This window comes from Vidua chalybeata, chromosome 2, assembly GCF_026979565.1.
Source record: "Vidua chalybeata isolate OUT-0048 chromosome 2, bVidCha1 merged haplotype, whole genome shotgun sequence".
Taxonomy (NCBI): Eukaryota; Metazoa; Chordata; class Aves; order Passeriformes; family Viduidae; genus Vidua; species Vidua chalybeata.
This window is the reverse complement of record NC_071531.1, coordinates 82,143,143-82,170,032: the sequence shown is the minus strand read 5'-3', so window position 1 is coordinate 82,170,032 and position 26,890 is coordinate 82,143,143. Positions and strand designations below refer to the sequence as shown.

At 38.0% G+C, this 26,890-nt stretch overlaps 1 protein-coding gene across 2 annotated transcripts in view; it reads left to right on the top strand.

Annotated features, from left to right (window-relative positions):
- Positions 1 to 16,389, top strand: part of SLC36A4 (solute carrier family 36 member 4) — a 131,769-nt gene extending 115,380 nt beyond the window's left edge. Inside the window, exons 11-12 of one of the 2 annotated variants that reach the window (XM_053935890.1) lie at positions 13,415 to 13,509; positions 13,607 to 13,670. In XM_053935890.1, coding sequence (XP_053791865.1) covers positions 13,415 to 13,509; positions 13,607 to 13,618 — 107 coding nt within the window. In that variant the 3' untranslated portion in view covers positions 13,619 to 13,670. Of the gene's footprint in view, positions 1 to 13,414 lie in introns of both variants that reach the window. The other variant, XM_053935889.1, reaches the window with a different exon arrangement.
- The last annotated feature ends 10,501 nt before the right edge of the window (positions 16,390 to 26,890 follow it).

The following is a 26,890-nucleotide window of genomic DNA, read 5'->3' as shown; positions in this document are numbered from 1 at the left end:
CTACTGAGTAAGAAGGGAATTATTCAGCTAAACATCTCCAGGTACGTTTTACGTTTACACATTGCAGACATTTTGTTTTGATTTTCTGGTGGTAATTATTTTGAATGCCTCTAAGTAGACCAGCGTGATACTGGCTCTAGTGACGAGCTGTGGTCCAGTGAATTCCCTGCTAAGGACTCTGTCCATGTGGAGAATTCACTGGGGAACTGACACATACTTCCATGTGCTATGTTTGTGGCACTCGGGATCTTATGTAAATTTAAGAGTGACAGGAAGTTTGATTACATTTCTGTAGCAGCACTACTTGCTGAAGAGCAGCCTCTGCTTTCTCAGGGGAGGCAGGGGAAGTGCAGTCAGCATCACACAAAAGGTATGAGCTCACGTAAAAAGTGAGAAAACTGATCATACCCATCTGCATTTCTAGGTTAGCATGAGAGGGCATTTAAAATTTGAATAGCTAAATACCATATTTAATGTACACTGAGTGAAAAAAAAAATTTGAAATTGATTGTAAGTTTCTTAAAATGAGGTCCAGCAGAACACTGCTGCAAAGTTGGGTTGCAGCTTATTTTCAAAATACTTTCCTAATTTATTGATGAGGAAATACATTTTCCTCAAGCATAGATATATGGCTGTGCAGAGAGCAAAATGTACAGAGTTCTTTCAAGATACCACAAATGATAAGCAGGTTGCAAGTAAGTGTTTTGAAAATTGCCAAGTAGCAAAGTATTCCTTGAAAATGTTTGAGAGGTTTTCACTGTATATTGAAAACAGAAATAAATCAAATACTCAGGGCCATCAAAGTACAACTTTTGTACTGGTTTGTGTACCTGCATCCTAGTGCCTCTCTTGCTTTTCAATAAGGATGAAATGTAGCTTTGCTTTCAATTGTCTCTTAAAAAATTACTTCATAGCTAGAATTAGTCACTGCAGGCATTTTCTTTGCTAGTGCTTCAAATAAGCATAAAAGCTAGAATAGTAATGATGCCTGAGTGTTATTCATGATCTGTGGCTTGATAAGCTGATCCTCACAAAGGTTTTCAAATTTCTGCCTTGTTTTTGAAGGTTTGGAGAGAGATTTCTGTGTAGTAGCAGCTTGTTGTGCTTTCTGAACTGCATTCTGTCAAAATTAGCAATTTTTTAATCTTTGTTTTGTTTCATCCACCCTTACTACGTGTAATAAGCACAAACTCTGAGTCTTGAGAAACCGATGGAACTGTATGGGAATTAAGTCCTCTGTGGATTGATTATAATGACTGCACCAGACTGCAGAGCTAGGACTTCCAAGATTGCTTGTCATAATAAAGGCAGTTTTAAAGTGTTAGAGCGAAAATAAGGAAAAATTTATAGCATATTTAAATTAATTAAATTCTTGTGGTTCTACTGTTTTGGCATTACTGCTTTGTTTTGGTTTTTTATGTGTTTTTCCTTCCCTTGGCTTACTGAGATACTGCAACTCACTCCAGACAGGAGGATGCTTAGAAATGGCTGTATGACCTGCTTGTATGGAAATACTTGTAAACTCATGCCATTAGAGGGAGGGATGGATAAAACCTTGTCATTTTCTCTTTCTCCTCATTGAAGGACTTTCTTTTTTACACTGTAATTATTGAGTGATTTGTGTCATCCAAAAAGAATCCCTTTTCTTGACAGTGTATGAAATACCTTGATAACAAAAGGGAGGGATAAAATCAGAATGTTCTTAGCACAAAAGCTGTTCTTCATTTAATTTGTAATAGATCCTTCAAGGTCTTTGGGAAAGGATCTCACAGACCTCTTCCTAATCTGTCAACATTTGGTGCTGTTAAATACAGAATTTCTTCCTCTACCTTTTGGTTTTCCATACAGTATCTGAAGTATTATTTTTATAATGAAGTGTAATCAATATTATCTAATACATGCAAATTACATAACTACATTTTATAAAATTAAGCCATTAAAAATTATTTTGCTAATTAAGCATTATTACTGGGTAAACATACTGAATATTTCTATCCGTGGGGTAAAACACTAAACTTGCATTAAAACAAATATAGAGCATTACCACCGAGGTATGGATATCTGTTCGTGACACTGTGAGCAAAATTTTGCCCTGCTGTGTTAGCTGACCATGTTAACAGTTCTCCTAATTCTCCATGGTGTTCAGCTGTGCCTAACCTATAAAATAGAGTTTTTCTGTGACTTGATGTTAATATTCAAGATGATCCACCCATCAGTTTTTGTTTATGCCCAGAAACCAACAGTCAATACTGATCTACCTTATCATAAGCCCCCTTTTACTTAAATCCAGATCTACTATAATTTTTTGTCCTTTTATTTATGTTGGAAATTCTCCTAGTCTATTCTGATACCATTCGATGATACTGTTCTCCTGTGAGTATTTTCATTGTTCCCTTTTCTTGTTTCTTTTTTCCTAGAGGGAAACTAATTAAATTCTTGCTCATCTGATTTATAAACATCAGTATTATCTCTTCTAATTGAAAAAACTTGTGGCAATTTTGTGTTTCACTTGTTTTCTAAATTGATTCTTACATTGACAATGGGTAGATCAATATTCTAACTCCATGGTTATAATCACACCCTTAAATCAATATTTACAAAGCTCTTGGCAAGGAATAAAATGGTTTAGGTTTAGGTCTGTTTAGATTGAGAGTAAATTATTGGTCCAACATTCAGATCAGTGTTCTGGGAACACCAAACTAATGCAAGATCTTTCCTATACTTACCTCTCAAGGTGACTTTTGTTTTACAAAATTACTCTGGATTTGAATATTACTTTATAAATAACAGTGTGATCCAGAGTTAACAATGAAATCATTGCTGGAATTTTTTGGACAGTAAAAAGCTAGGGGTTTGATGAATTTCAAACATACTGGAATTTACCTTTTTTTCTTTGCTAATTTGCAAGTAATATTTTTTAGCTGGTTTACAACTAACTGCGAATCATTTTTTAGTAATATGAGGACTACAGACAGCAAATATACATAATAATTTCCACAAGAATGTTCCAATAAATTTTAATTAGGGTGAATATTTGTGTCAAAGTAGGGAGGTAGTATTGGATACTGTGAAGATTTTTTTTATTGGCTTTATTTGTTGATATGGTGGCTGTAATGTCTGCTAGTTAAAAAATGGCATTATAATAAAGTAAAATTTTATGCTTGATATTTAGTATTGCCTTTTATTCTGCAGGAGTTCATACTGCTTTATAAAGTATAATTTACATATAATAATTTCACTGTCCACTTAAAAGTGTTACCAAAGATATAGTTAGTATGGGAAAAAAAACACCCCTAAAACAGAATGCAGAGCATTTGAGGATAGCCAGAAGAAACACAACACAAGCCCAATTCCTTATTTAGAATAAAATAATTGGAAGGTAATTTTGTAGGTGAAAACCCAGTATTTGGGACTTAAACCTCAGTCCTTCAAGGAAACATGTCCAACCTGAGTTCCCTTATTCATGTGTAACTGCAGTAAGCACTAAGTCATTATCTCTCGTCTCCCATCAGCGTGAAAAGATGATGGTGAGCTTGTTGAAAATTACAGATAAAGCATAATACGTGTTGGTAGAGGCTTCTGATGTGCAATCACGTAATTTGTTGGGTATTGATTTACTTGGGTCACAAAAAGCAAAGAAAGAATGCTTAGGAGGGTGCCCCTTCCCTTCCCTAGCATGCAGCTTGTGTTCCCAGACACGTGGCAAAGTGTGATCTGTGCAGGGAGCCCCAGCCTGCAGCGAGCTCGCCTGCTGGGATGCTGGGAGAGGACAGGAGCGGTGCCTGAATTTCCCTGTGCTGAGCTGGAGGTGAGTTCACTCATGTGATGAAGCAAGTTACTCTCTTTGAATTTCATTTTGGGAGGTGAATTACCAACAAATTAAGACTAAAAACATCTGCAGATGACTGCATTTTTTGATGGATTTGGACTGCAGACCATAATTCAGTACTGTCAACACAGGGAGCTGAACCTCAACCAGCTACTGCACGTGATCCTCCCCAGGAAGCCAAGGCTCTTGGCAGCTTCTTGTTTCTGTAGCATCAGTCACCGCAGCAGGCTTTAACTAGTCCGTGCCTGTGACACCAGCTGTTGCAAAGCATTGTTTTGGAAATGCATTGCTCATCCCACTGCAGTGTCGTTGTTAGTGATTGTTACCTTTTTAAGGGCATTATTTTTTAATTTACTTTTGAGACATTGCAGCAAGCACGCAAGTTATTTATTACTATGTCAGTAATAATAGAGTACATGCCATATGCTATAGCTGCTGATCATACCCAAAACCTCTGCTTCTCACAGCCCAAAATAAGTAGATCAGATCCTTAAAAACAACATGAGAATGCATGTATTTGCTTTTTGTGAAAAACTTTTAACACTGTGTAAAATCAGTGTGGCTTCCCATTTGAAAATGGCTAAAATTTCTCTGTGGAATAAAGCATTTTGTCTTGTAAAGTACCGCTGTTATTTAAATACTATGATGTGTAATCTGAAGTTATCAATAAGCAGGAATTAATATATTTTAAGCCATTTTCATAAAAATACTGTGAAATATCACTGTAAAATATAAAATTTAATCCAGTTTTTAATCAGGATTAAAAATTAATTATGTAAATTAATAGTTACATAAATGTGATGTCAGCTCACCTTCAACACTGGTACTTTGTGATACAGGGACATATTTCAGTATTAGTGTTGTGGGGAGCACATTATCATTCTCTAGGTTTAAAGAACACAATTCATGTCATCTTAAGTGATCATTTCGTGTTTTTATCAGTTACAGGAAGCTGTTACTCTCCCTACTAGCTGTAGAATTTTTACCAGCCTCCAGGTAGAGCACAACCCATTAACAACTATTGTTTGGTCCATTGAGGTTCTTTACTTCTCTGTTTTCCCTCCATTCAGACACAAGAATATTGTGGCAGACAGTGTCAAAGACCTTCCTAAAATTGAGGTAAATGACATCTACTGCTCTCTTCTCATCCGTAAATCCAGATATTGTATCAAAGAAGGCTATCAGGATGGTCAGACATGATTTCTCCTACATAAATCCATTAATCTTCTGTTCCCAGATAGCTTTTTCTCCTTCATGTGCCCTGAAATATGCTCCAAGATGACTTGCTCCATGATTTTTTCCAAGAACCAAAGTAAATATGACTTGCCTGTATTTCCCTGTATTATTCTTTTGGCCTTTCTTGACAACATTTAATTTCCCTTGTCACCAGGGATTTCCCTCAAATTCCAAGACTTGTAAAAGACAATGTGGTGTTAGAAGCACATTGGCCAGTTCTTGTCAACACTCTTGAATGCAACCCTTCAGGTTCTGTATATCTTTATGGTTTTAAGTTGTCTCAAATAATCCCTGATTCGGTCTTCATCTCCTGAAGGAAATTCTTCTTATTCAGATCTTTTCACTGACACCGGGCACTGGGAGGCTGACTGAGGCCAAGGCAGCACTGAATACCTGAGCCTTTGCTGGGTGTGCTGTCACTAAATCCTACACTCCACCCAGGAGCAAGCTCACTTCCTTCCTTCCAGCCTTTTGTTATCAGTGTGGTTGTAAAAGCTTTTCTTACTGCCTGTAGTAATCCTTAAATGTGTCTGTTTAGTAGAATTTCCTGAGCATCCGGACTTCTCCGTGGGATGTTTCTAAATTTCTTTTTTATAGTATGTCCTCACTTAAATCTCTTCTTTGTGGTTTTTCTTAGTATAGAGCTCTGTCATGAATTCTGTGATTAAGCAAACTGGTCTGGTACACTTCCTTGTTTGGAAATCCTGCAAATTAATGTGTTCCTGCTGTAGCGCATATAAACAACCCCCGCTCCCCAAAAACATGGGTTAGAGACTCAGAAGTTTCTTTAAGGCAATTTAGAGCATAATCTCCTTGTTATGTTGTTTTTTTAATACTTGGTGAGAGGAGGGAGGGCTAACTTACTCTATTACTTAATATATTGTTTAGTCCTTAGATGGTGATTAGAGAAGATAATTTACCTGGCATGGTTGTTACAATTTATTGCTCCCTGATGGATTCTATTACTACAAAAGGATTCCAAAATAACAGATGCTTCTTGTCATCTTAATCATCTGTTTCTTCAATTATCTTTATTAAAGAAATGTAAAATTTTATTAGGAAACAGGGAAAGAAGCCTGAAGGATAAAGATAAGTAATTTTTACTATTCCTAAAGGTGTCTTTGGTGATGTTTCTCCTTCATATTTATGTATTTATGGAGCAAAGTATATTAGCTTGAGATTAAAGCTAAGTATGTTCAATTTCATCTTCACCACATTATTTCTTGCTTTATGTGGTAATCAAAAGGTATATAATGAAAATTTTATTTTCAAGGGTAATGGCAAGACAAACTTTTTAATATAAAAATTTTAATGCAAAATTATTGGAATTTATTATTGCTTTTGTTATGAAACAACAAAGTAGCAGCCATGTATCCCTGCTTACTTTCCTGTGGGATAGCTTGATATACACAGTGCATCCAAGAGAAAGATTGGGGAGTATGGAGTGGTGATGGTGAATATTGGAAAATACAACATTTTAGCATCACTGGAAGCAGCATGGCTAGCTCTTCAAGGCTTAACCACTCCTCTTGACTCTTTTCTTCACTTCTGCTCTCTGTAGCAAAAACAGTCTTGTCCTTGGATAAGCAAACATTAATTTTTGCTTGCACAGTTCAAAACCTTCCAGCTGTCTCAGAGCCACAAATTATTTTGAGAGAGTGAGACAAAGAGGACAAAAGTTCAATTGTGGACTCATTTCTGGGGAGCCTGGAGAATCAGAAGGAGACTGCCAGTGGGGAGTGTCAGTACTCTTATGGTCTAGGATCATCCATTTGGAGCTCAGTATTACTGAGTTTTGCTGTATGCTTTGCATTCATTCCTTGAATCCAGAAATGCATGTTAACAGCTGCCTGCATTGTTTCACTGGAGAACGTTTAAAAAGATTTTTTGCGATAAAGTATCAGCAGCAAAGCTCAAATAAATTTACTGCAGAGACAAATTAATAATTAAAATGGTTCAGATCTGACAGCCTAACAGAGGTGCCATTTCTGACCACGTGGATTGTAGTTAACTAAATGGTCAAATACGTTTGCACCTAATGTGGCGTGTGCTGTGCCAAGCACGTCTGCCTCCTGGTTTGATGAAGATCACTTGGTACTGCAGCTCTGGACAAACTGCAGTGTGAGGACATTCCTTAGCCTCCCACAGCCTGGGTTTCTTGTTGGGTCACTACCCAAGGGGGGTGCTTAGTAAAAATACATTAATTCTGAAGATCTGATGGGGCAGGCAGAACAGGATGAGGAGGCCAAGATACCATTAACTACCACTTGGACATTTGGCTCAGAGAGAGAAGTCAGTCTGGGTGGTCCCAAGGAGGAAAGTAGGGGAAGAATTGCATCGTAGCTGTGTCACTGCTGCTTCATCCCTGTCCCTGTAAAGCCACACCTGCTCACACAACCTCCTGCAATGGATTGTTGTGACACTGGATTTTGCTAAAATGGTTGCAGTTTGTGGAAGCAGAAATCTGAACTAACTGCACTGCCTGAATGTTGGGGTTATATAGAACACAGACAGCTTGAGGGGAGTGATTTTATTAGTGGAGCAGGGGGGGAATGCTGCCTTGAAACAGATGTCTCATACCAGTGGTATGTGCCAGTCCTTTGCCCTGGCTTGTAGGTATTTTAAGTAGACTGGTAAGAAGACTGGACTCAATGCTGCTGCTAAATTGCTCTTTGGTCTGGTGTCATTCTTCATGTGTCTTTCTGCTTAAGGAATAAAAATAATAAAAACCCTTCTGATAAGAGTTTTGAAATCTTGGGTGCAAAGTGGTGTAAAAACTGAATTTATTTACACGTTTGAGAAAAGTGGAGGGCTCTAGGGAAAGGATGGATCTACTCATTCCCTAACAAGGCCCTGCTGTGTGTCAGGGCAGTGTCCTGTGTCATCTCTCCTTGTGAAGGATAAGGATATTGAAACCATCTTCTCTTGTGTGAGTTTGGTCTTTCCTACTAACACAGGACAAAGCAATCAGAAATGTGGTGGTGTAGTGTGAGGGCAAGTGATGTGAAGTACTTTATGTTTCTGTCTCTCATACTGTGTGTTGCAGGAAGATAATGATGAAGGAGTTTTTCATTCCAAAGGGAACAAAGCCAAACTAGATGATGTGTGTGGTTGTCCTTTGTGCAAGCTGTCCCTCTTTTTCTCTCCAATGAGCAATACAATGTCAGCTCATAGTATAACTGCAACGTCTTCTGCTTTGTTCTTTTCCTATTTAGTTTTGATTTTGAGATAGAGCAAATTTAAAAGTATGCTTTTTAGAAAATTGGATTAAGAAAATTACTTTTTGTGAAGACAATCTGAATAGATTTTTAAAGAATCATCTTCTCTATGTATCTTATAGTCTTAATGTCTCAACAGCTGAGACAAATGCCACCTAAAACCCTATGTTAATTATGATTCTTAGCAAAACAAAAAAGGAAAATTCTAATTTGCAATTATATAATACCAGGATCTTTAACTAAAATCCTTTTTTAAAACTGCATCTATCAACACTTAAATTATTCACAAATGTTCTTAAATTATTATTTGCGTTGGTATATCTGCAGATAGGTAAGAGTTTCTACTTGGTCTCATATTCCCTTGTACATATGTATATAAACAGTTTGGTGTCCACTATGGAAGGCATTCTTTTTTATTAATTTACATGAGCAACTTCTTATGGAAACATTAGATTTTGTTAGACTTTGACATTCATTTTTAAAAGGTGAATAGTTTTAATTGTGATGTAGGACATGAGAAGATGACGTTATCTTGACCTGCCAGTTGTCCAGCCTGCACGTGTAAACTCCTTGCAGCCAAACTGGCTGAGCCTTCTGGGGCAGTCCATATCAGAGAAATGTTTTTCCATTCTCACAGGAGATAAAGGAAAAAAAAAAAGCCTTGGGCAATGTGGAGGGAAGCGTTGCAGAAAAGGAGGAGGGAGTTGGAAGAAAATACGAAGGTGCTGCATTAAGGAAGGGGATCCAGGAAACACTGCAGTAGGGGGAAGGGAAGAAAAGGATGCCAGATTGAGTGGCTGAACACTGCTGCAGTAAAGAAAGATGGACAGAGAGGGCAGCCTGGGATATTAGAATAGGAAAGAGGATTCAGGCTGATATTTTGAATTGCTATTTTACCTACAGGCAGGATTCTTGGCATTTTTAACTCCCGGAAGGGACCCTTTCCTTGCCATATCATAGACATGTGTGCTAAGAATACAATTTTATTTTATGTTTTTGGAAGGTCATATGGGTGTCAGACGCCCATCTTTAATACATCAATGTTGTAGTCTGCTATCTGGTCCTGGACAAGTGGTGCAAATAGAAAGTTTGGGGTATGCTGGCTTCCTGCAGGACGGGGGCCTCCTCCGCACTGTCACTGCCTTTGAAGAGAACTGGGTGTATGTCACATGAGACAATTACTTTGCTTTTCAATTGTGTGAAGTTACCTCTCCCTAGTAATATCCAACATTTTTTGTACTTAAGAAGCTCCCAATCTTTTTGACTATGCCTATTTATAAAACCTGCTGTTAGGACAATTTGCTTGGGCCATACTATTGATCTAGTAGTGTATGTACTACTTCTTTTTTTCAGATGCAACATTTGAATACCACTGACCTGGTATTTTTGTCAGAAGTATGTTTGAATACCTAGATAAAATCTAAAATCTGGTATTACCAGAAAAATAATTTATTTTATTGAAGAAATATTAAACAGCTTCATTACTGAGCAAAAGGAAAATATAGCAGAAATTATTATTAGCATTTTAAATTTCAAAATTAGTTTCTGGCTTCCTAAATATGCTTATAAATTAATTAATTCCTACTGGAAATATGGAAATAAAGGCTTTTAAAGTAAGCTCTATGTTTAAAGTGTCCTGATGAAGGCATAATATGCTTTGCTTTTGAACTATCTATGGATAGGACCAAAGTTATATTCAATCTTCACTTAGATCCATAGATTCTAATTACAGCTGTGCCCATCCTGCTCAGTGGTTTAGTATGACATATGCATTACTTTCTGATAGAAATAAGGCAGCTCAATATTTGATTACTGGAGGAAGTATTGGAATATGGTAATCACCTATTTGACTTCATCAGCAGGTATAATGCATTTAGGTTGGGTGGAAATGGCAAAATTTAGTTTTTCCCCAGCAATCTCACTGGAGTTACCTCCCAACAAGCAAGTCTGGCAACTAATATGCTGATTCTATAACAAAAAGTTGTAAAAGAAGCAGCTCTACAAAATAAAGAGAATAAAATTAAGCGTATCTTCCCATTGGGTGTTATGTCCTTTAAGAAAATCTAAACATTGTACTATAGCATTCCTCCCCTCAAAAAGTCTCAGCTGACCCAATGTGGGACTACATAGCTGAGAGGGGCTGGAGAAACCATGAGTTGCAGTTTTTGAGATTAGACTGCAGAGTTTAAGGTAGAAGCAATATGATGCTACCTCTTGTTATCTCTGCAGAATGCTTTGTTCGTATGGCCCCCACTCTTTTATTCAAGCCTGAAGACAATTTAACCACCAAAAAAAAGTGTCTTATTAGTAATACAGAACTTACTTCTTCAGCTGGGTTTCCAAACCAGAAGGTTTCATGACTGCTGATAAAGATTCTGAATTTCTTCTTTACATTGTACTTTGGAAACCTGCAAATGGCTGGGAAAATCAGGCTCCCTACCTGTAGGAATGCCCCATGTCTGCTTCTAGAAAAAGGAGCCCTTTCTTAACTCTTGAATACATTCTTTGGTAGGTAATAAACATGCATTGTGTTTCTCTTGGCTGTTGGGGAATAAATAAGACACTAATTAAAACCTTGAAACACTTTTCTAAACCTCCTCCCACAGCAATATCCAGATTCATACAAATTTGTATGAGTCAGACAAACGTTTGATGAGATTCAAGTCAACACATTGCATTTTGTTTTTCTGTAACTTGTAGCAATTACAAACTAGAGTTGGATTTTTTTTCCAATTAAAAATATGAAGCATAGTCTCATTATTTTAATTAAGCTGAGTGTTTGAATCAAAACTATGAACTATAAATTAATGAGTGCCTTCTAAACTCTGGACACATGTGGAACTGAAAGAGGTCTATTACAGAAGTTGAAAATCTATATTTAATGAATACACCCACTACATCTATTGAATTGGCAAGATAATAAGTGTGCAGCCCTCTCTTCTACTTTAGAACAACACATTCAACATAGTCATTAGCTGAGACTTTTACCAGACACTGCAGTACACTTCAGCTGCATTTTTGAATTACTTTTGGACTCTGTATGGCTGTGTAAGTATCACACTCACCAATCTGGTCTGAGTGCTCATCTTGTATTGTTTGTATATTTATGGTGCCTACTCTTGTGCTTGAACAGTTATGGCTGCAAAAGTTACAGTGGTGGGTATTTGGTGACTTTTATTAACTTTGGCATAATTCCTTTCTCATTTCATTCAGCTTTGTCCTGGATAATGCATAAACATGTGACATTTCCAGTCTTCAAATGTCACATCATGTTACAGAAGAAACTGTTTGGCATTGAGTAGGTCCACCCTAACAGTGGGATAAAAAACCTGTCTTACGTATTTTTGAATGCCAGAGTGTTTCTAAGGTTTCCACTTCTGTCTCTGCCCAATCTTTCTCTGGCCAAACAGTGCCTCTTATATCTCTGTAGAATCCCAAAGTGTTAATAGTCATCTCAAGTAGGAACAAGTTAATTGATTTTTTTTTTTCTGGCAGGTCTGTGCATGATATGTTCATTTCAAACAGGATGGGCTAGTGAATCCACTCTCCCTCTGCAGGTTTATACCTTTTAGTCTTAGCTCCTTTTTATGTGAGAACTCTATAGTTTCAAGTTTCATTAAGATGTGTAGCAAACAGTTGCCAGGTAGCAGTGGACAACTGTTGTGTTCCGTAAGTGAATTTTGAGTGTATTTTCCAGTGCAGTTTTCCCAAAATTGTTCTCAATTCTCTCAATTCTCAATGGAGAACATGAACAGGAACATCATTTGAGTATGCTGCCTTTCATAATCACAGTGTGTCAGAATTTGATGCAGCTGGTGCCACTCAGACCACAAAAAGACGTTCTGCAAATAGAAACCACAACTTCATGGTTATACATTATAAAGCTAATACACACCTTTTGGTTTTCATCCTCACATGTTTTATGGAGATCTCCTTCCTGCTTGTTCCATTTGTTCATTGTTATAAATGGTCAATGAAGTTGCTCTAAAACCAAACATGCTTTTATTTTGGCTTCAGAGTGAAAAAGAGAGTTATGGAAGAACCAAAACGTATTACATGGTATTTTTTGTGTGCTGGTGGCATTTACACATCTTTTCCCCTTCCCATTTCTTTATGATTGCTTCTTTGTCTTGATGAGATGTGGTGGAAGGATGCAAACAGGCTGATGCTGTGGATGTTTACACTAATGTGTGATAGTTAAAAGGCAGTATATTCATGGAAGAGAAAAAAGACATTTCCACCACATACAGGGGTCATATAGAGGCTTTTGAAAGCTTTTTTCTAATCCAGGACTGAAAACATGACACAACAACTGGTGTATCTGAGTTAATACTAGGGGACCTTGCCAGCCAAAGCGGTTAAAACCAGAAGTGTTTCTGGTCCAACATGACAGATTCTGTTTCTGTAACTGTTGTAGTTTCAGGAGGTGACACTGGCCAAGCTTAAAAGGATTAGTGGGCCTTGTGTTCAGAGTCCTCTTGGCAGGGCTGAGTTCTCATTTGGTTAACTAGGCAACTATTGCAGTGATATTTTACAGACTGAATGCAGTTGTACAAACCAAGATTTTTCAAGTTTGTAGGTAAAAGTCACTTAAATGACTTTGTGACTGCCAAGCCATCAACAGGCTTTGTTCATTTTTAATAATTTTATGTGATTTTTAGATTATTAGATTATACAAATTAATAGACAGTAGCATATTTTTGCCCACTGTCTCCTGGGCAGAATGCAACAGCCCCTTCTACTCTTCCTCAGCTTTTATTCTTTCATCCTAAAAATCTACCGACAACCAAAAAAGTAAAACATTTCCTTTGCAATTTCATATCATTCATTTCTCTATGATTTGCAGGCCAAATCTCTTTACCCTGTAAGTACAAGAACACTTTAACTTGATGCTCTGCCAGCTCATGCAGAAATTCAGGATTGAAACTGGGTCTCTCAGATGAGCACAAAGATGTGGGTTACTGACAAATATGTGCATTCATCTATATAGTGCACACCACACAGAGCTGGAAAAATACTGAATGATGGAGCTTTGTAAAAAGCCTGAACCACTTGATTATGTATCTGTTGTAGTTTTGTTTCTCATGAGGACATTGAATCTGAAGCCACTGTTTCTTCTGTTGTGCTTTAGGTGCTGTAGCAGTTCTGATCCCTCGCCTAGACCTGGTGATTTCTTTCGTCGGAGCTGTCAGCAGCAGCACTCTGGGACTGATTCTGCCACCTCTGGTTGAAATCCTCACTTTCTACAAGGAAAACCTAAGTTTATGGACAATATTTAAAGATGTTTTTATAGCTGTTGTTGGATTTGTTGGATTTTTAACAGGGACATATGTGACGGTTGAAGAAATCATTTATCCTGCATCCACAGTTCTTGCTAATGCAACAGGGAGCTTTCCTGCAGATGTAAATGCTACAGACTTGGTGGTTGGGTTAAAGTAATTAACCAGGCACTGTGAACTATTTTGTTCATTAACAAGAAATTCTTGACTCAGGACCTGCTTTCAACTACTGGTACTGTGCAAAGAGGTACAGTTTGTAAGATGTAGGATATACATGTGAAAATGCATTATTTTTTTAGAAAGTAATTATATATCTCTTCTGGACTTTGAATGAAAAGTTACAAGATTTTGTTTTGTTTATCAAAACAATATTACTTTCATGCAAAAACGTTCAACATCACACATGATAAGCAGTTTATTTTTGTACATTTTGGTAACTGTTACCCTGACCCATTTTTTACACAATTTCTTTATCCTTGATTTCAACTATACAAAAGTATGAAATACTGTATTTTTTATTACCTGTGGCTTGAAGTCTGTAGAGTACATATCTATATTTCTATTGAAACATATAATAATTATTTTTGCATTCTTATGTTCTGCCTTAAGTAGTACCTAACATGCTCTTTATATATTTTTGCTTCTTTTGTCTATTTTGGAAGAAAAAATCAGTAAGTTCATAAGTTGGTATCTGGGTAGAAATTAGTTTTGTTTAGCAAGCCTGCACGCTGAGTCCCCATGTACAATCCTGATTTTCAGGGTTCATATTTGACTTTCTGTCTCACACTTCATAGACGACTTCCACTCCAAATGTTGAAGCACTATTCTTGGTCTTGTTTTCTAAAAACCCTGTAGTTTGTGCAATAACATAACTATTTATCATAGTCATTCCTGTTATGAAGAAACAAATTTTTCCAAGGAATATTTTTAATCATAACATTCCCCCAAGAAATATGTTATGCCAAAACCTCTCCACTGTAGTCATACAAATTAAGATAGAAATATATGTAATATTTTGCCTCCCTTCAGTATATTCATCAGAAATTTACCATTTGGTAATCTACCATTTGGCATTACAGTGCTAGAGTAATATACTGCTAAATATATCTATATTTATATTTTCTCTTAAGAATATTTCCACTGTCATCTACCATCTGGTGACTGTAATGAGCACTTTTATCTCCATGTGGATGAGGGCATTTCTGATAGGGATTTGTTATAGCATGTAGTTTAAACTGCATGTATATGTTAAAGAAATAGTTCTGAGTAATGCTCTAATTTTGATTTTAGCATGGGTAAAGTTAAATGCTTGGCAGGCACTTGGAAGGGATGAGTCTCTGCCTGTGTGATACCACAGAATCAACCTTTCTTATGGAAGTGCCACAGTGGAGCAAACACGGGTAGTTAGCAGAGAAGAAAAAGGTACCTTCACCTTTTCATCTTAAAGGTTTTTTGGTCTTTAAGCTGTTTTAAAAGACATTAAATCTCAGTGTTTCCGTCTGTTTCATAGTGAATCTGTTACTTACCTAATGCATACGCTACACACCAATAGAATATATTTCTGTGAAGCATATTTTACTTGACATTGAATACTTCTGCAAGAAACATCTTTAGTAGGCTTGAGAGGATTTAAATGCACGTTACTTTTCCTCTTGATTTTTCATCTGTCTACTTGAGCATTGGGAGAATAAAGGGCTTTGAAGTCCATTCATATCTGTTCTGCTTCAGCTGTGTCCTGGTGAGCAGCTCTGAGAAGGTGCTTCTACCAGGGTGCATAAGGACTGGTCCAGTTCAGAGTTTGGTGGTGATTTTGTCAGGTGCAAATGAATACTGCCACAGTTCTATCAATGAAAATTTGCTGAGCTGGATACCTACAACCTACAGAGGTGGCCCTGGTACCCAGTGAATGTAACATATCCTTGTGAAAGCCAGATGACTTGTTCAGAAGCTTGATAGGTTTGAGGGTTCCTAGCTTAGCCATCAGACCTTGGAAAGGCTGGCCTGAATACAAAGCCATGCACATCTTCCTGCTCTGACTGCAGTGCAACCTGCAAAGCACAGGTTTCCAGAGCAGTGAATGGCCAGCGACTGACCAGGTATGAAATAGTGTTTTTTATGCAGTTGGCCAGTGCAGCCAAGTCTAACAATGTTGTATCTTTTGAATCTTTAAAATGTTTATTAATATATTTTGCACAATGTCAATTTTCTCCTACAGTGTAGGATTTTTATCATTTTAAACACTCATACAGAGCATTTGCATGGCCTGCTCTTTCAGACAGAAAGAGTCAGGAATCAGTGTCCTTCTTTGGATAAGATTAAAATGTCATGTGGTAAAAAACTAAGTCTGACTAATGAGAGTGTCCTGTGAAGCATTGCCAAAGATTTAAAGGAGAGGAAATTCTGACAGAAACCTCTTCTCAATAAGAGTGTTCATTCAGCTTTTAAAGTGCTGTAATATTAGTTGCAAGTTAAGAAGCAGGGAATGAAACTGAGAGATTTCATAGGTATGGTTTACATTAAGGTATATATTTAAGATGGAAATGTACTTTAGCACAAGCTAAATTAAACTGCAAGATCTGTGATTAGCTTATGTTCCTGACAAGGAGCAGAAAGCTATTGTATTTATATACTGTACATGAACTTATATTTTACAATATAATATTGTTAACAGTTTTAATGTAATTTAATCATTAGCTGCACTACAGGTAACTGGATAATTTTCTTGTCTGTAACTGTTCATCCTCAAGTATTGGGCAAATAAGAGGATGGGTTTGCCTGATGTTCTGTAAAACTTTAATCTTCTGTATCAATAAAACTTACAAATTACCCTGCAAACTCAGTGTTATCCTGCCTGTCTCCACTACTGCATCACTAGAAGAAATAGCTGTCCTAATGCAGAATTTATCTTTGAAGTTGTCCAAGGAATGGTGACTGATGTGAGACTCACAGGCAAGCTCTAGAGCTGATTTTTCATTGATAATAAATCTCATTTTAAAGTCACATAGGAACTTCTGAAAAATCCCACTTCACCCCAAGGGTTTTCATGAGGGCACAGTTAAAGTTAGGCTTCTGCATCTTTTTAGAGGTGCTGTAGTAAATAAATTAATTTATAAATGTAAAAAGAGACGCAGGTACCCCACTGAAATTCCAGTTCCTATTTAGAAAACCAAAGAAAAATCCAGGCATTTTAAAATTGGACAAGCTTGTACATACTTACTGTGGACTTGGCCTTATCTGTAAGGATGGAGTGCTGTCTCAACATGTTGGCAGAGAAGGGAAAGTGTTAACTTGGAAAACTCTTGACTAGAAGTGAGGAATGAGATCAGTTGATGGACAACCTAAGAGATTCCACTCAGCTCATCTCAGGGAGAGTGAAAAGTAAGAGGGACATAATAGAAAAGTGATTGTTTTATTAATTCTATATTAAAATGTCTCCAGATGAAGGACTAGAGAGGCTGTATACATCACTCACTACCATTCTATAATTGCTGGAATGTATTATGAGCCTTGTCAGACCTCCCATTCGCATGCTTTAATTTATTTGGTTCTGTATGGATTAATCAGTATTTCTGCTGCTTACAGATTTCTCAATTGTCAAAGGGTTCTCTGGTAGAAGACAAGCAATACAGCTTACACCTGTTGAAGTTCATTTTTCACATGCTGTCCATGGGAGAAACAACAACATCTTGTTCGGGTTTCAGAAAGGGAGGAGAACCTTCTCCATGGTTTTGTGTGTTATCTACAGATGTTCTGGTCATCCTGGACCTTCTTATCATGACATGAGAAGTAGTAGCTCAGTGGTTTCATCTCCAAATTCTAGAATGCTTGGATGAGTAACATCTGATAGCAGTAATTTTTTTACTCTTGGTTTAATTTGTTTTTTCCTAAAATGCTTTTATTAACAATTAAGAATTGATCTCAATTTACCCTTCCATAGATTCACTCCAAGCAGGCAGTAGCTGGGGTGTAGAAAGCAGCATCTAGGTAGACATTCCCTTTGAGTTCAGCAAAAGTTTCTCTGCATGCAAAAGGAGGTGCCTCTCAAATTACAGAAAAAGAATCTGTTAAGGTTATGTGTCAAAGCACTCATCTCCACAGACACAAAGGAGTGCAGAGGCTCAACTGGGAGGGGATGAAGCCCACTTCAAATAAATTCACCTTATTCTTACAGGATAAGGGTTAATTTCAAAGGAGTAGGTTTCACAGGTTGCACCAAATGATTAGGAGCCTGTCTTGTAGCACAGCAAGGAAAGGGAAGAGGAGCCCCTGGTGTGGCTAAAAACCAATCTCTGTCAATGCAAAGGAGTGGGGGAACCAAAATAACCTCATCAGAGAAATGGAACCCTAACCTGGCTTCTTCTAGGGTTTTCACAGCACAGTAATCAGTCCATGGTCCAGGTGAGAAAATCACCAAAGAGCATTGACTGGTGAGCATCTCCCAGGATAACTGTACAAACTGAGAACGTTACTGCCTAAAGGGGCAAGAGAGCACCTGTAGGACTTATGGGAAATGTATTTTGGGCATGTACAGGACTTGTAATGGAAATTTAGAGTAGTGACCAAAAGTGGGAGAAGAGATGAATCAAACTGTATTGGGGAAAATGGAATTTTATGATTCTGTGACTGTAGAGATAAAAGGGTCCAGTCAATCCCATGTGAGCCAGGAGTGGTGAATACAGGTGTCAGTCTGTCCATGCCCTGTGCCTAACCAGTGTAGTCTCTTGCCTCCTCACTAAACTAGGACTGAATCCAGCTGTGCCTGAGCTTCTGTGTCTGAGAAGGAGTTTGGAAAGCAAGGGGGTCCTTTCTGCACCTGCAATGGGCTTCTTTAGTAAAATTTTCTGGGGCTTCCACTCCTACCCATAGCAATGTCCCAGTTTTCCACACCTGAGCCAGTTGTGTAAGGGAGAACATTGGCATGATAAAAAGCATTATCCCACCTCGCAGGATCCACTTCTTATTGGCCTCTTCCCTTACCTGGCTTAAGCCCTGCTTGGGGTGTGTATACACCCCATGTGTTTGTCAGGAGTATGTGCCCAGCCTCACTGTGTGCTGGACATGGAGCTGTGGCAGCCTCACTTCCTTCCTGCTACCAGCTTTGGCAGCTCTAACAGACCCCCCATATTTCCTGAGAAAACTGGTTTCTCTGGGGCTCAGCAGCATCGCTTCGTACTGCTGAGCTTTGGGCTTTCTGTCATCTTGCAGGAAAAAGGTACATGTGCCCCCCCCAGCACTCCTTTTCCTGAGGTAATAGTTTCTTTAGTGGTTTTTAAACAGCTCAATTGCTTCTTAGAATTTGTGCATGTGGTATTTTGTGAGGTGTTTTTCATTATTTCTCTGGATAATTTATGCTGTACTGTGTTTGTCTCTTGACCTGATGGATTTATTTGACTTTGAATGAGTGAGCTCAAACTACTGAAGCCAGTGAAGTCTTTTCAGTTTTATTCTTACATATGCACTCTGAAACAAAGTTTTATTTTGGAAGCATTCCCATTTGTATCTTAGATACTTAGGCAGAATTTATTGTTCTATATTTTAATTTTCAGCAACTTTCCAAAATTCAAATAATCTTTAATGTATCCAACCCTCTAAATGTTGACATATAAATGCCATTGGAAGTTTCAGAGTTTATTGATTTTTTTGGACCATCTTCATATCTGATATAATCTCTTTGTAGAACACAACATTTTTTTTATTGGTTTCAGTTGCCAGCCCTGAGAGACCAGAGCCCTGGGAAACCAAGCCCAGTGCTCTTTTTTCATACTTCCCCAAGGTTAATAAAATCATTATGAGGATTTGTTAGTCTTTCAGCATAATTTGTGCTACACCATCTCCTCCAAACCTTATGACATTGTTACTGTTAATGGATTCATATTGAATAATAAATTACTGGAGCAATTCTTGCCCACAAGATAGAGAATCCATTTGTTCCTACTGCTGGGTAGGCTCCAGAGGGTGTCAGCCTAAGGCTCAGCAAACTTATTATTACTAAATATGACCCAACTATATACAGGAATAAGTCTTTCAATGGGAACTTAACTCTTTCACCTCATCAGCCTTACAAGCTACCCTTCAAAGAGTATACTGCTTTTACAACACAAGTACTACTTTACTTTAATCTCCAAAACTTTGCTGAGACTATTTACATGGATAGTTGGATCAGATTCATCTCCTTGCTTTCTCCTCACTTGGCAACTCTTTGTTGTTTCAGGTTTCTGTTAGAACACATGGTGTGTATGCTATCTCTGCAGGCTTACTGCATCTGAATGCTCTCTCTCCTGAGTCCAATCAGTCCATGATGTTTCACCCTATCTGTCACTGGGGGATTCCTTACTTCTCTATTTTTCATTGAATTCTCTGTCATTTAAAGTTCTATATTTCTATTTTAATTGCTGAACTCATGTCAGCTTGGTTGAAAGGATCTTTTCATATATATAAATAAATATATTTCATATACATGTTTATTAAAATTACCCATTCTCTTCATACCTAAGCTATTCTCTTGGAAGTCTGTTATGCCTTGCATCCAATGATCTTTCCTGGCTCAGAATGCAAGGCTAGCCTTGTCCCTGGCTCTCAGTTTTAGACAAAATCTTGCTACTCATCATGGTACTGTGAGCTTTGTTCTGCCTTGTTCATTCAAAACACCTGTATATCATAAATGCATAGCTGAATTATATTTATTGTAAATCTCAAATTTCTTCTTATTTTATTGAACCCAGGTGTCACAGCTGATTTTAAAAGGTGAGAATATGGGGAAGTTCAAGGATTCAGTTGACAATCATTCTAATAAGCAAATGTGCCCATGTCCAGTGGAGTTATTCAAGAAACAAAATGAGGTATATTCAATTCAATTCAACTCCATGAAAGAAGTCTCTCAGGTCTGCCCTTGATAAAATCTCCTTAAAATTGCCATGGTCTTGTGACTGCAGCACAGACCCTCAGGTAAGCTCCAAAAGCTGTTCACGGGGGGCAATCTGGCTGCATCTCAGATATCTGGAGGTGCCGTCCAGTCTCCAGGCACTCAGTTCAAAGACCTTGCCTAGGTGGGCGATGGCTCTCTTCTGGAAAACACACCGTTTGGGCTGGGGTGGTGGGATGAGAGCAGCACTAGTGTGGACCATGTCTGAGCAGAAATGCAGCTGAAAAAGCTGAGATGAAGATCCAGGCTGAAAGCTGGAGCACCCTTCTGGATATAGTCCAAGTGCATGGGGACAGCCCAGGGAGACCGTGGCTAACAAGACCTGATCTGCTGTTGAGAAAATCACCAGCAACAAGCAGAGGCCTCAGCTCTTTCCTCAGGTGTTTATAGGCTACTTTGGGATGCACCATCAGTCCTGCCTATTTTCTACAACCACAGACTACACACTGAAGGTGAGCTTTGTTCACAAAAATCCGCTCCAGTCAAGTTCTTGTTCTTCCACATATTTCCTTCCTCCTCTATTCAGCAGTTTCTGTTTCCATCAGATTCAGTCAGCTCAGCTGATCATCTTTCCTCTTTGCAATCGCACTTCTGCCATGTTACATTGTGTTTCAGTAACATGCCTCGCCTGGCACTGTCACATGCAGTGCCAGTTGTTATCACAGTCTCTATGGTTTTGTCCTATAAATGTTGGCATCTTCTTCTGGAGGCACAGCTATAGTTCATAAGAGGCTTGTCAAACATTTTATTACAGAACTTTTTTCCTTTGTTAAATCATAAGTGCTACATTTCTTAATTAAAATGGAGCAGAATGACCCTTCTCAATGTCCTAAATTATAATTCTCTCTTTTTATATAGAACAAGGCTGTGGATCTTGTGACTGCCAGAGGCCAGGCTGGCATCACAATTCTCTTACAACATCATGTTGTTCAATCTGATGACAAATTATCCCTTACAGACACTGCAATGCCAGCAAAATTTGCTGCAACAACGTTATTTTTGCAGTGTAGTTTGTTTCTTTTGGGGCTTAGGGGACGAAAGGTGTGGTTTGTCCTGCAGTGAGGTCAGCTACCCTGTGGCAGCAAACAAGTCTATGGCTTGCCTGGAGACTTTACTGGGTAATTTCTGGCTTTGCAATGGTTGTTGATTGCCATATTTCAGTCCTTACTCTCACATCTCTGTATCTGTGAGAGAAATTGGGGGGTTTAAATTTTTTTTGTTGAGACTGTATGGTTTATCTTTCCATTTTATTTTAGAGTTAGCTGAAGTGATATGGCAAGAGTAGTAGTGATGTTCAATAAAAAAGTATGAATCAAAAGAGAGAAATGCATAAAGCCATCACAGTATTCTGAAATCAAACAGAAAGTGAAGTTCTTACTACCACTGAAGACAAGGTGCTGGGCTCGACAAGCAAACATAGCAAATAAATCTATTTCCCTCAAGAATGTACCTGCCGTAAAGTCTGCCGTGTTCTTGCTTACAGACAGCTCTAGCTCACTGTGAATTGCCTCGGAAGCATCTCTGTAAAATAATCTCCAGTGTGCTATGCTTTGAGGAAACTGTTCAGATTTGTATCAGCATCAGCAAGGGTTTAGCTTGCCATGGTAGTTAAGCAGATGAGAATAACTGATACCTGTTTTCTTGTTTTCTTTCTTCTTTCCCTTCTTCTTTGCTGCTGAAGGATGACACTTCAAGAGCAATAATACAATGGATTCCTATCAAAAGATCAAAACTAGGGGGGCAGTTACCCAGAACTGTCTGCAATACAAGTTATTTTTTTGCAATATCTCAAATCAGGCATAAAAGTGAGATCCCCAGGTCTGATAGTTACTTTGGAGAATCTTGGCTCATATCAGCATCTTCATACTTAGGAAGGGAATTATACTTTTATGTTAAGTGCTCTGCACACATAGATGTGGATAGGGGTGGCTCACCTTGGCAATGTTTGCTGAAAGTTACAGGTATTTATTTCTGCTATTCCAGGTATTTATTAGCTGCTGCCTTACCTATGCAACACATGCTCCCCTATAGAATAGTATATAAGAAGTTATGAGGATATTGTCATCTCATGCTCAGTTACCCCCATCAAAGTTTGGCACAAAACAGGATTTTCTTTTTGACTGATCTATGTCATGAGCAAATGTAATTTCTCTGCATTATGAAACACTTCCCCCTAGCATTTAATCTTCCTCTTTACTTGTTTGGGGATTTTTGGGGTTTTTTATGTTGTTTTGGTTTGGTTTGGTTTGGTTTGGTTTTGGGTTTTGTTTTGGTTTTTGTTGTTTTAGTTTGTTTGTTTATTTTGGTTTGGTTTTTTAATAGAAAATTACAACATCATAGAAACTTTTGGCAAGACTCACCTAATTTTTTCCTAAACTCTGTTATTGATATGGGGTCACTCAGCCATTAGGAATCTGGAGGATTTATAACTAGCAAAAAGCAGTATGCATCTTAAACCTTTATGTCTGTTTGTTTATATCATCTACAAGTGTAGCTTCACTCTTAATTTTCTTAATTACTGAATAATCCCTACAGCCATGTGAGGAGCTTTGGGATTACCTGATTTGAGATTTCTAGGAATACTTCAATTTATGCAGCAAAACCAGTGCCATGTAACGAAAAGGGCTTCATGCACAGCCCTCAGCTCTGTTGGACAAACACCTACAGCTCTTGTCCTGTCATTTTCACTTTCTTCCTTGCCAAAATAACATGGCAGGCACACATACATGCATTAGGAAACCAATCTTTCTGCCAGAGCATCTCGAGGAGCCATCACCTCATGCGTGCTTGTCTCAAACATCCCATTCCAATGGCTCTGTTGCTTTTTATAACCCAGCTGTGAGTCTCAGAACTTTCATTCTTGTTTTATTGCACTGAATGGAGATAATAGAAGAAGGTATCTGTTTGTTTCTAGCTATGGGTAGATGAATAAGTAGGTACCAACTTTATATTACACAGGCTTCAAAACATTTTAATTTAAAGAATTTCTCCTTTCACACATTGCAGGACACTCCAGACCCTGAAGTACTGGCCAAATGTGGAAACACTTAAAAATGTAGACTTTGTAATGTCTCATTTCTTGGTCTTTCTCTTCTGGAGAGACATGTGGAGAAGACTCTGAAACTGAAAGGTGAGATCTAATGATAGAAAAGACTAAATTTCACAGTCAGACAGTTGTAGTGTCTATTCAAAACTCATAGGAACAAATTATGACTTCTACCTGACTTTTTTTTCTATTTTCTTCCTCCTTTCTCATAAATATTTATGGTCTTCTTGGCTATTAATTTTGAGAAAGGTAAATTTATTACCTCAGGATGAGTTTAATTTTCATTTATTTTGCAGTTATCTATGAGTAATACCTGTGTAAATGCACTTACCAGGTTCTCAAAGGCTGGCTTTCCATGAGGTTGCTCCTGGCAAGCAACAAACACCTTTACATTTTTCCCTACACCATCAAGTGTCTCCAACAAGATCTGCACAACTCTGCTCATGAGATACTGGATCCACAGCCTCTCTGGGCAGCCTGTGCCACCAGTGCCTCACCACCCTCATAGTGAACAGTGCCTGGTTTATGTTTAAAGCCATTCCCCCTTGTTCTCTTACTAGACACCCTACTAAAAAAAAAAGTTTGTCCCCATCCTATAAGTCCCCTTTAGGTACTGGAAGGTGCTATGAGGTGTCCCTGGAGCCTTCTCTTCTCTAGGCTCGGAAGCTGTTACCCAGTCCAGCTGTTACCTCTTTCTGTCAGCAGATCCTGATTCAGGGTGGTTAATTGTTCATTGGGAATATATTTCTTTTTTGAGCTGAACTTTCTTTGCCCCTTCTCATCTTGTGAATCTCCTGCAGCATCGCTGAACACTGCAGCTATCACGTGCCTTTTAAATGGTGTTTTTAATTGGACCCTGATAAAGGTAAATGAGTTCGAACTTTCCTGTAATAACTGCATTGCCTGCAGCTCACAAATCTGAGAATTTTAAAATTTTTTCTCCTATTAAATCAATTTTATTGGACCTATAATATATATGGAGACAAAATTAATATCTACAAGAAATCATGCAGTTTGGGATAATGACATGCTGCTGAAAAGCCTCACAGGCAATAGAAGAAGAAACTAGCAGAATATATTTTGCAAAATGCTTTGTAAATACACAAAAATATACTTCTGCATTGCTGGTTTCATTTCATACTTCACAGTACTTAATTGGCATTTGGAAAAAATATGAAAACCTATATAGCCCAGGAGTATAAGTCTGGGACTAAGGCCTTCTTCAGCTTCTTCTCCTCTTCCAGCTGTTGGAACAGAAATGGATATGTATTAATAAAACATGGACTGATTCTAGTTAGGCTAGGCAAAAGATTTTATATTCCTTCTCAATTTAGCTAGAAACTGAAACAAAAAACGGAACAGCTATGGGAGTGTAAAGACAATATTCACATATCTTCATAGAGCTTAGAAATAAAAAGGGCATAAGAAGATCACCAAACCCAAGCCAAATGCATTACAGGTGGCTGCTTTACATCCAGAATCTAAGCCCTGACACAAAAAGGCATCAGGTCATTATGCAACAACATCAAGAGGCTGAAAATCCAACAGTTTCCCTGGTGTTTTGCTCAGGAGTTTAGTCTCCCTCACTGCTAGAATTTTGTTTGTAGTTTCTAATTTAGATTTTCTTTTTGCTTCCTGAGATCTTGTTAAACTTTTTGGTTTTATTCCCCACCAGATTAGAGCCCCATTCAAGATATAGGACACTGTGTTTTCTCCCATAAAAGTATTCCAGCATTTGAATGACATAATTGTTTATCTTTGAAAACTAATTCAACTCAATTCTCTCACTGAAAAATAATATTTTGTCATCTTTTTCTAGTCTTTCCTGACAGTTCTGCAGTGTGTGCTCATTGCCCAATATAACCCTTATTTTACTGTTGATAAAATCTCTTGACGCATAAATATTGCATTTCTTTTCCCCAGGAATATGAATTTTCACTTATTTCAATGAAATAATTTCATCAACACCAGTTTGCTCTTAATAATGTTCTGTCTCTGGTACTGTTTTTCTCTCTGCTCTTTTTTACATCATCAGCTCTACAAAACTTATCTTCAGTGATTTGATATTTTCTCCTAGTTCATTGATGAAAATGTTAAACGGTGTCAGGTCTTGCATTGATCTCATTGGTCTCAGCTCCAACAGCTAAAACATTTTCAAGCTGACAAGGCAGTGAGCTCAGAATTGTTTGGTTGAAGGTCCAGGCCAGGAGGTTTTTGGGGTGCATGTGAAGATGCTGGTGGGAGGCAGCCCTGGGGCAGGGTTACTTGGCAATACTGCTACCAGAAAAGTATCTTTGTAACAGGACATATTACTGTTTCAAAGCTTATATAGGGACTTCACCTTCTTAGCCCCTCCTCTATTCTGACTGCTGTGCCAGTTGCTGGTTTTAAGGTGCTCCTCACTTTTAAAAATCTGCATTTTGTTTCTAGTCTTATAGACCTAGATTCAGTCTACAGTCTTTGCGCTTTTATTACACAGGGAATCCTTTTCAGCCACTCCTCAAGGAGGTGTGAAACAATCACACCTGAATTATCACTTCATTTTCTCTTTGGTAGAAAAACATGTCAAGTTTCTGTTCTCTCCCTGCAAAGCAGATTGCATATGGATCTCACTGTTTTCTCCTTGGTGACATTTTATTCTGGCAAATTTGAGATTTTTAGCCTGATATACCAAGGCAGTGAATGATGTAGTTGCATATTAGGATCTTTGCCTGTCGTATCTCCTTTTAATGACCTTGACACATTCAGAGCTATTCACCAGTCTGGCAGAGGGCATAGATATCACCTTGAAAATGCTGTCTAAGATACTCTTCAAAGTTTTCTCAAAACTGTGACTTGGGGAAATGCATTCAAATGAACCCTGTGGAGCTGTCAGCTGCTCTCGTTACCACACTTGCTCATGGACCTGCTGCTCCAGCAGCAGCACTCCCAACTCTTGCAAGCAACCACAGCTTGCACCAGCTTTTATCCCTTCAGTTCCTAGGAGATGGATGGGGAGTTTTTCCACAGAAAGAAAGGAAACAAGAGGCTGTAAGCATCATTAATCAGAGATCTGTGTGATTCATTAGATTTATTCTTCATGGAGGAATCTATTTACACAGGGAACACTCTGTATTTTATTTGATTTGAGTTTGGAAGACTTTTTTGTAGTTTTGAAATCTAAGAGTCATTCACAGTTTGAGAAGGAGGATTTAGAAGACCTGTGATGGCTGGTTAAAATGGAAGGAAAAGTACCAGATATGTTATCAACTTCTGATCCCATTGAGTATAAACTAACAATCACAGATGTTACTGGGTACATTTTGCCCTCCTACATGACCTACATGGCACCAAAGTGTAGATCATGTTTTGAGTCAGGTT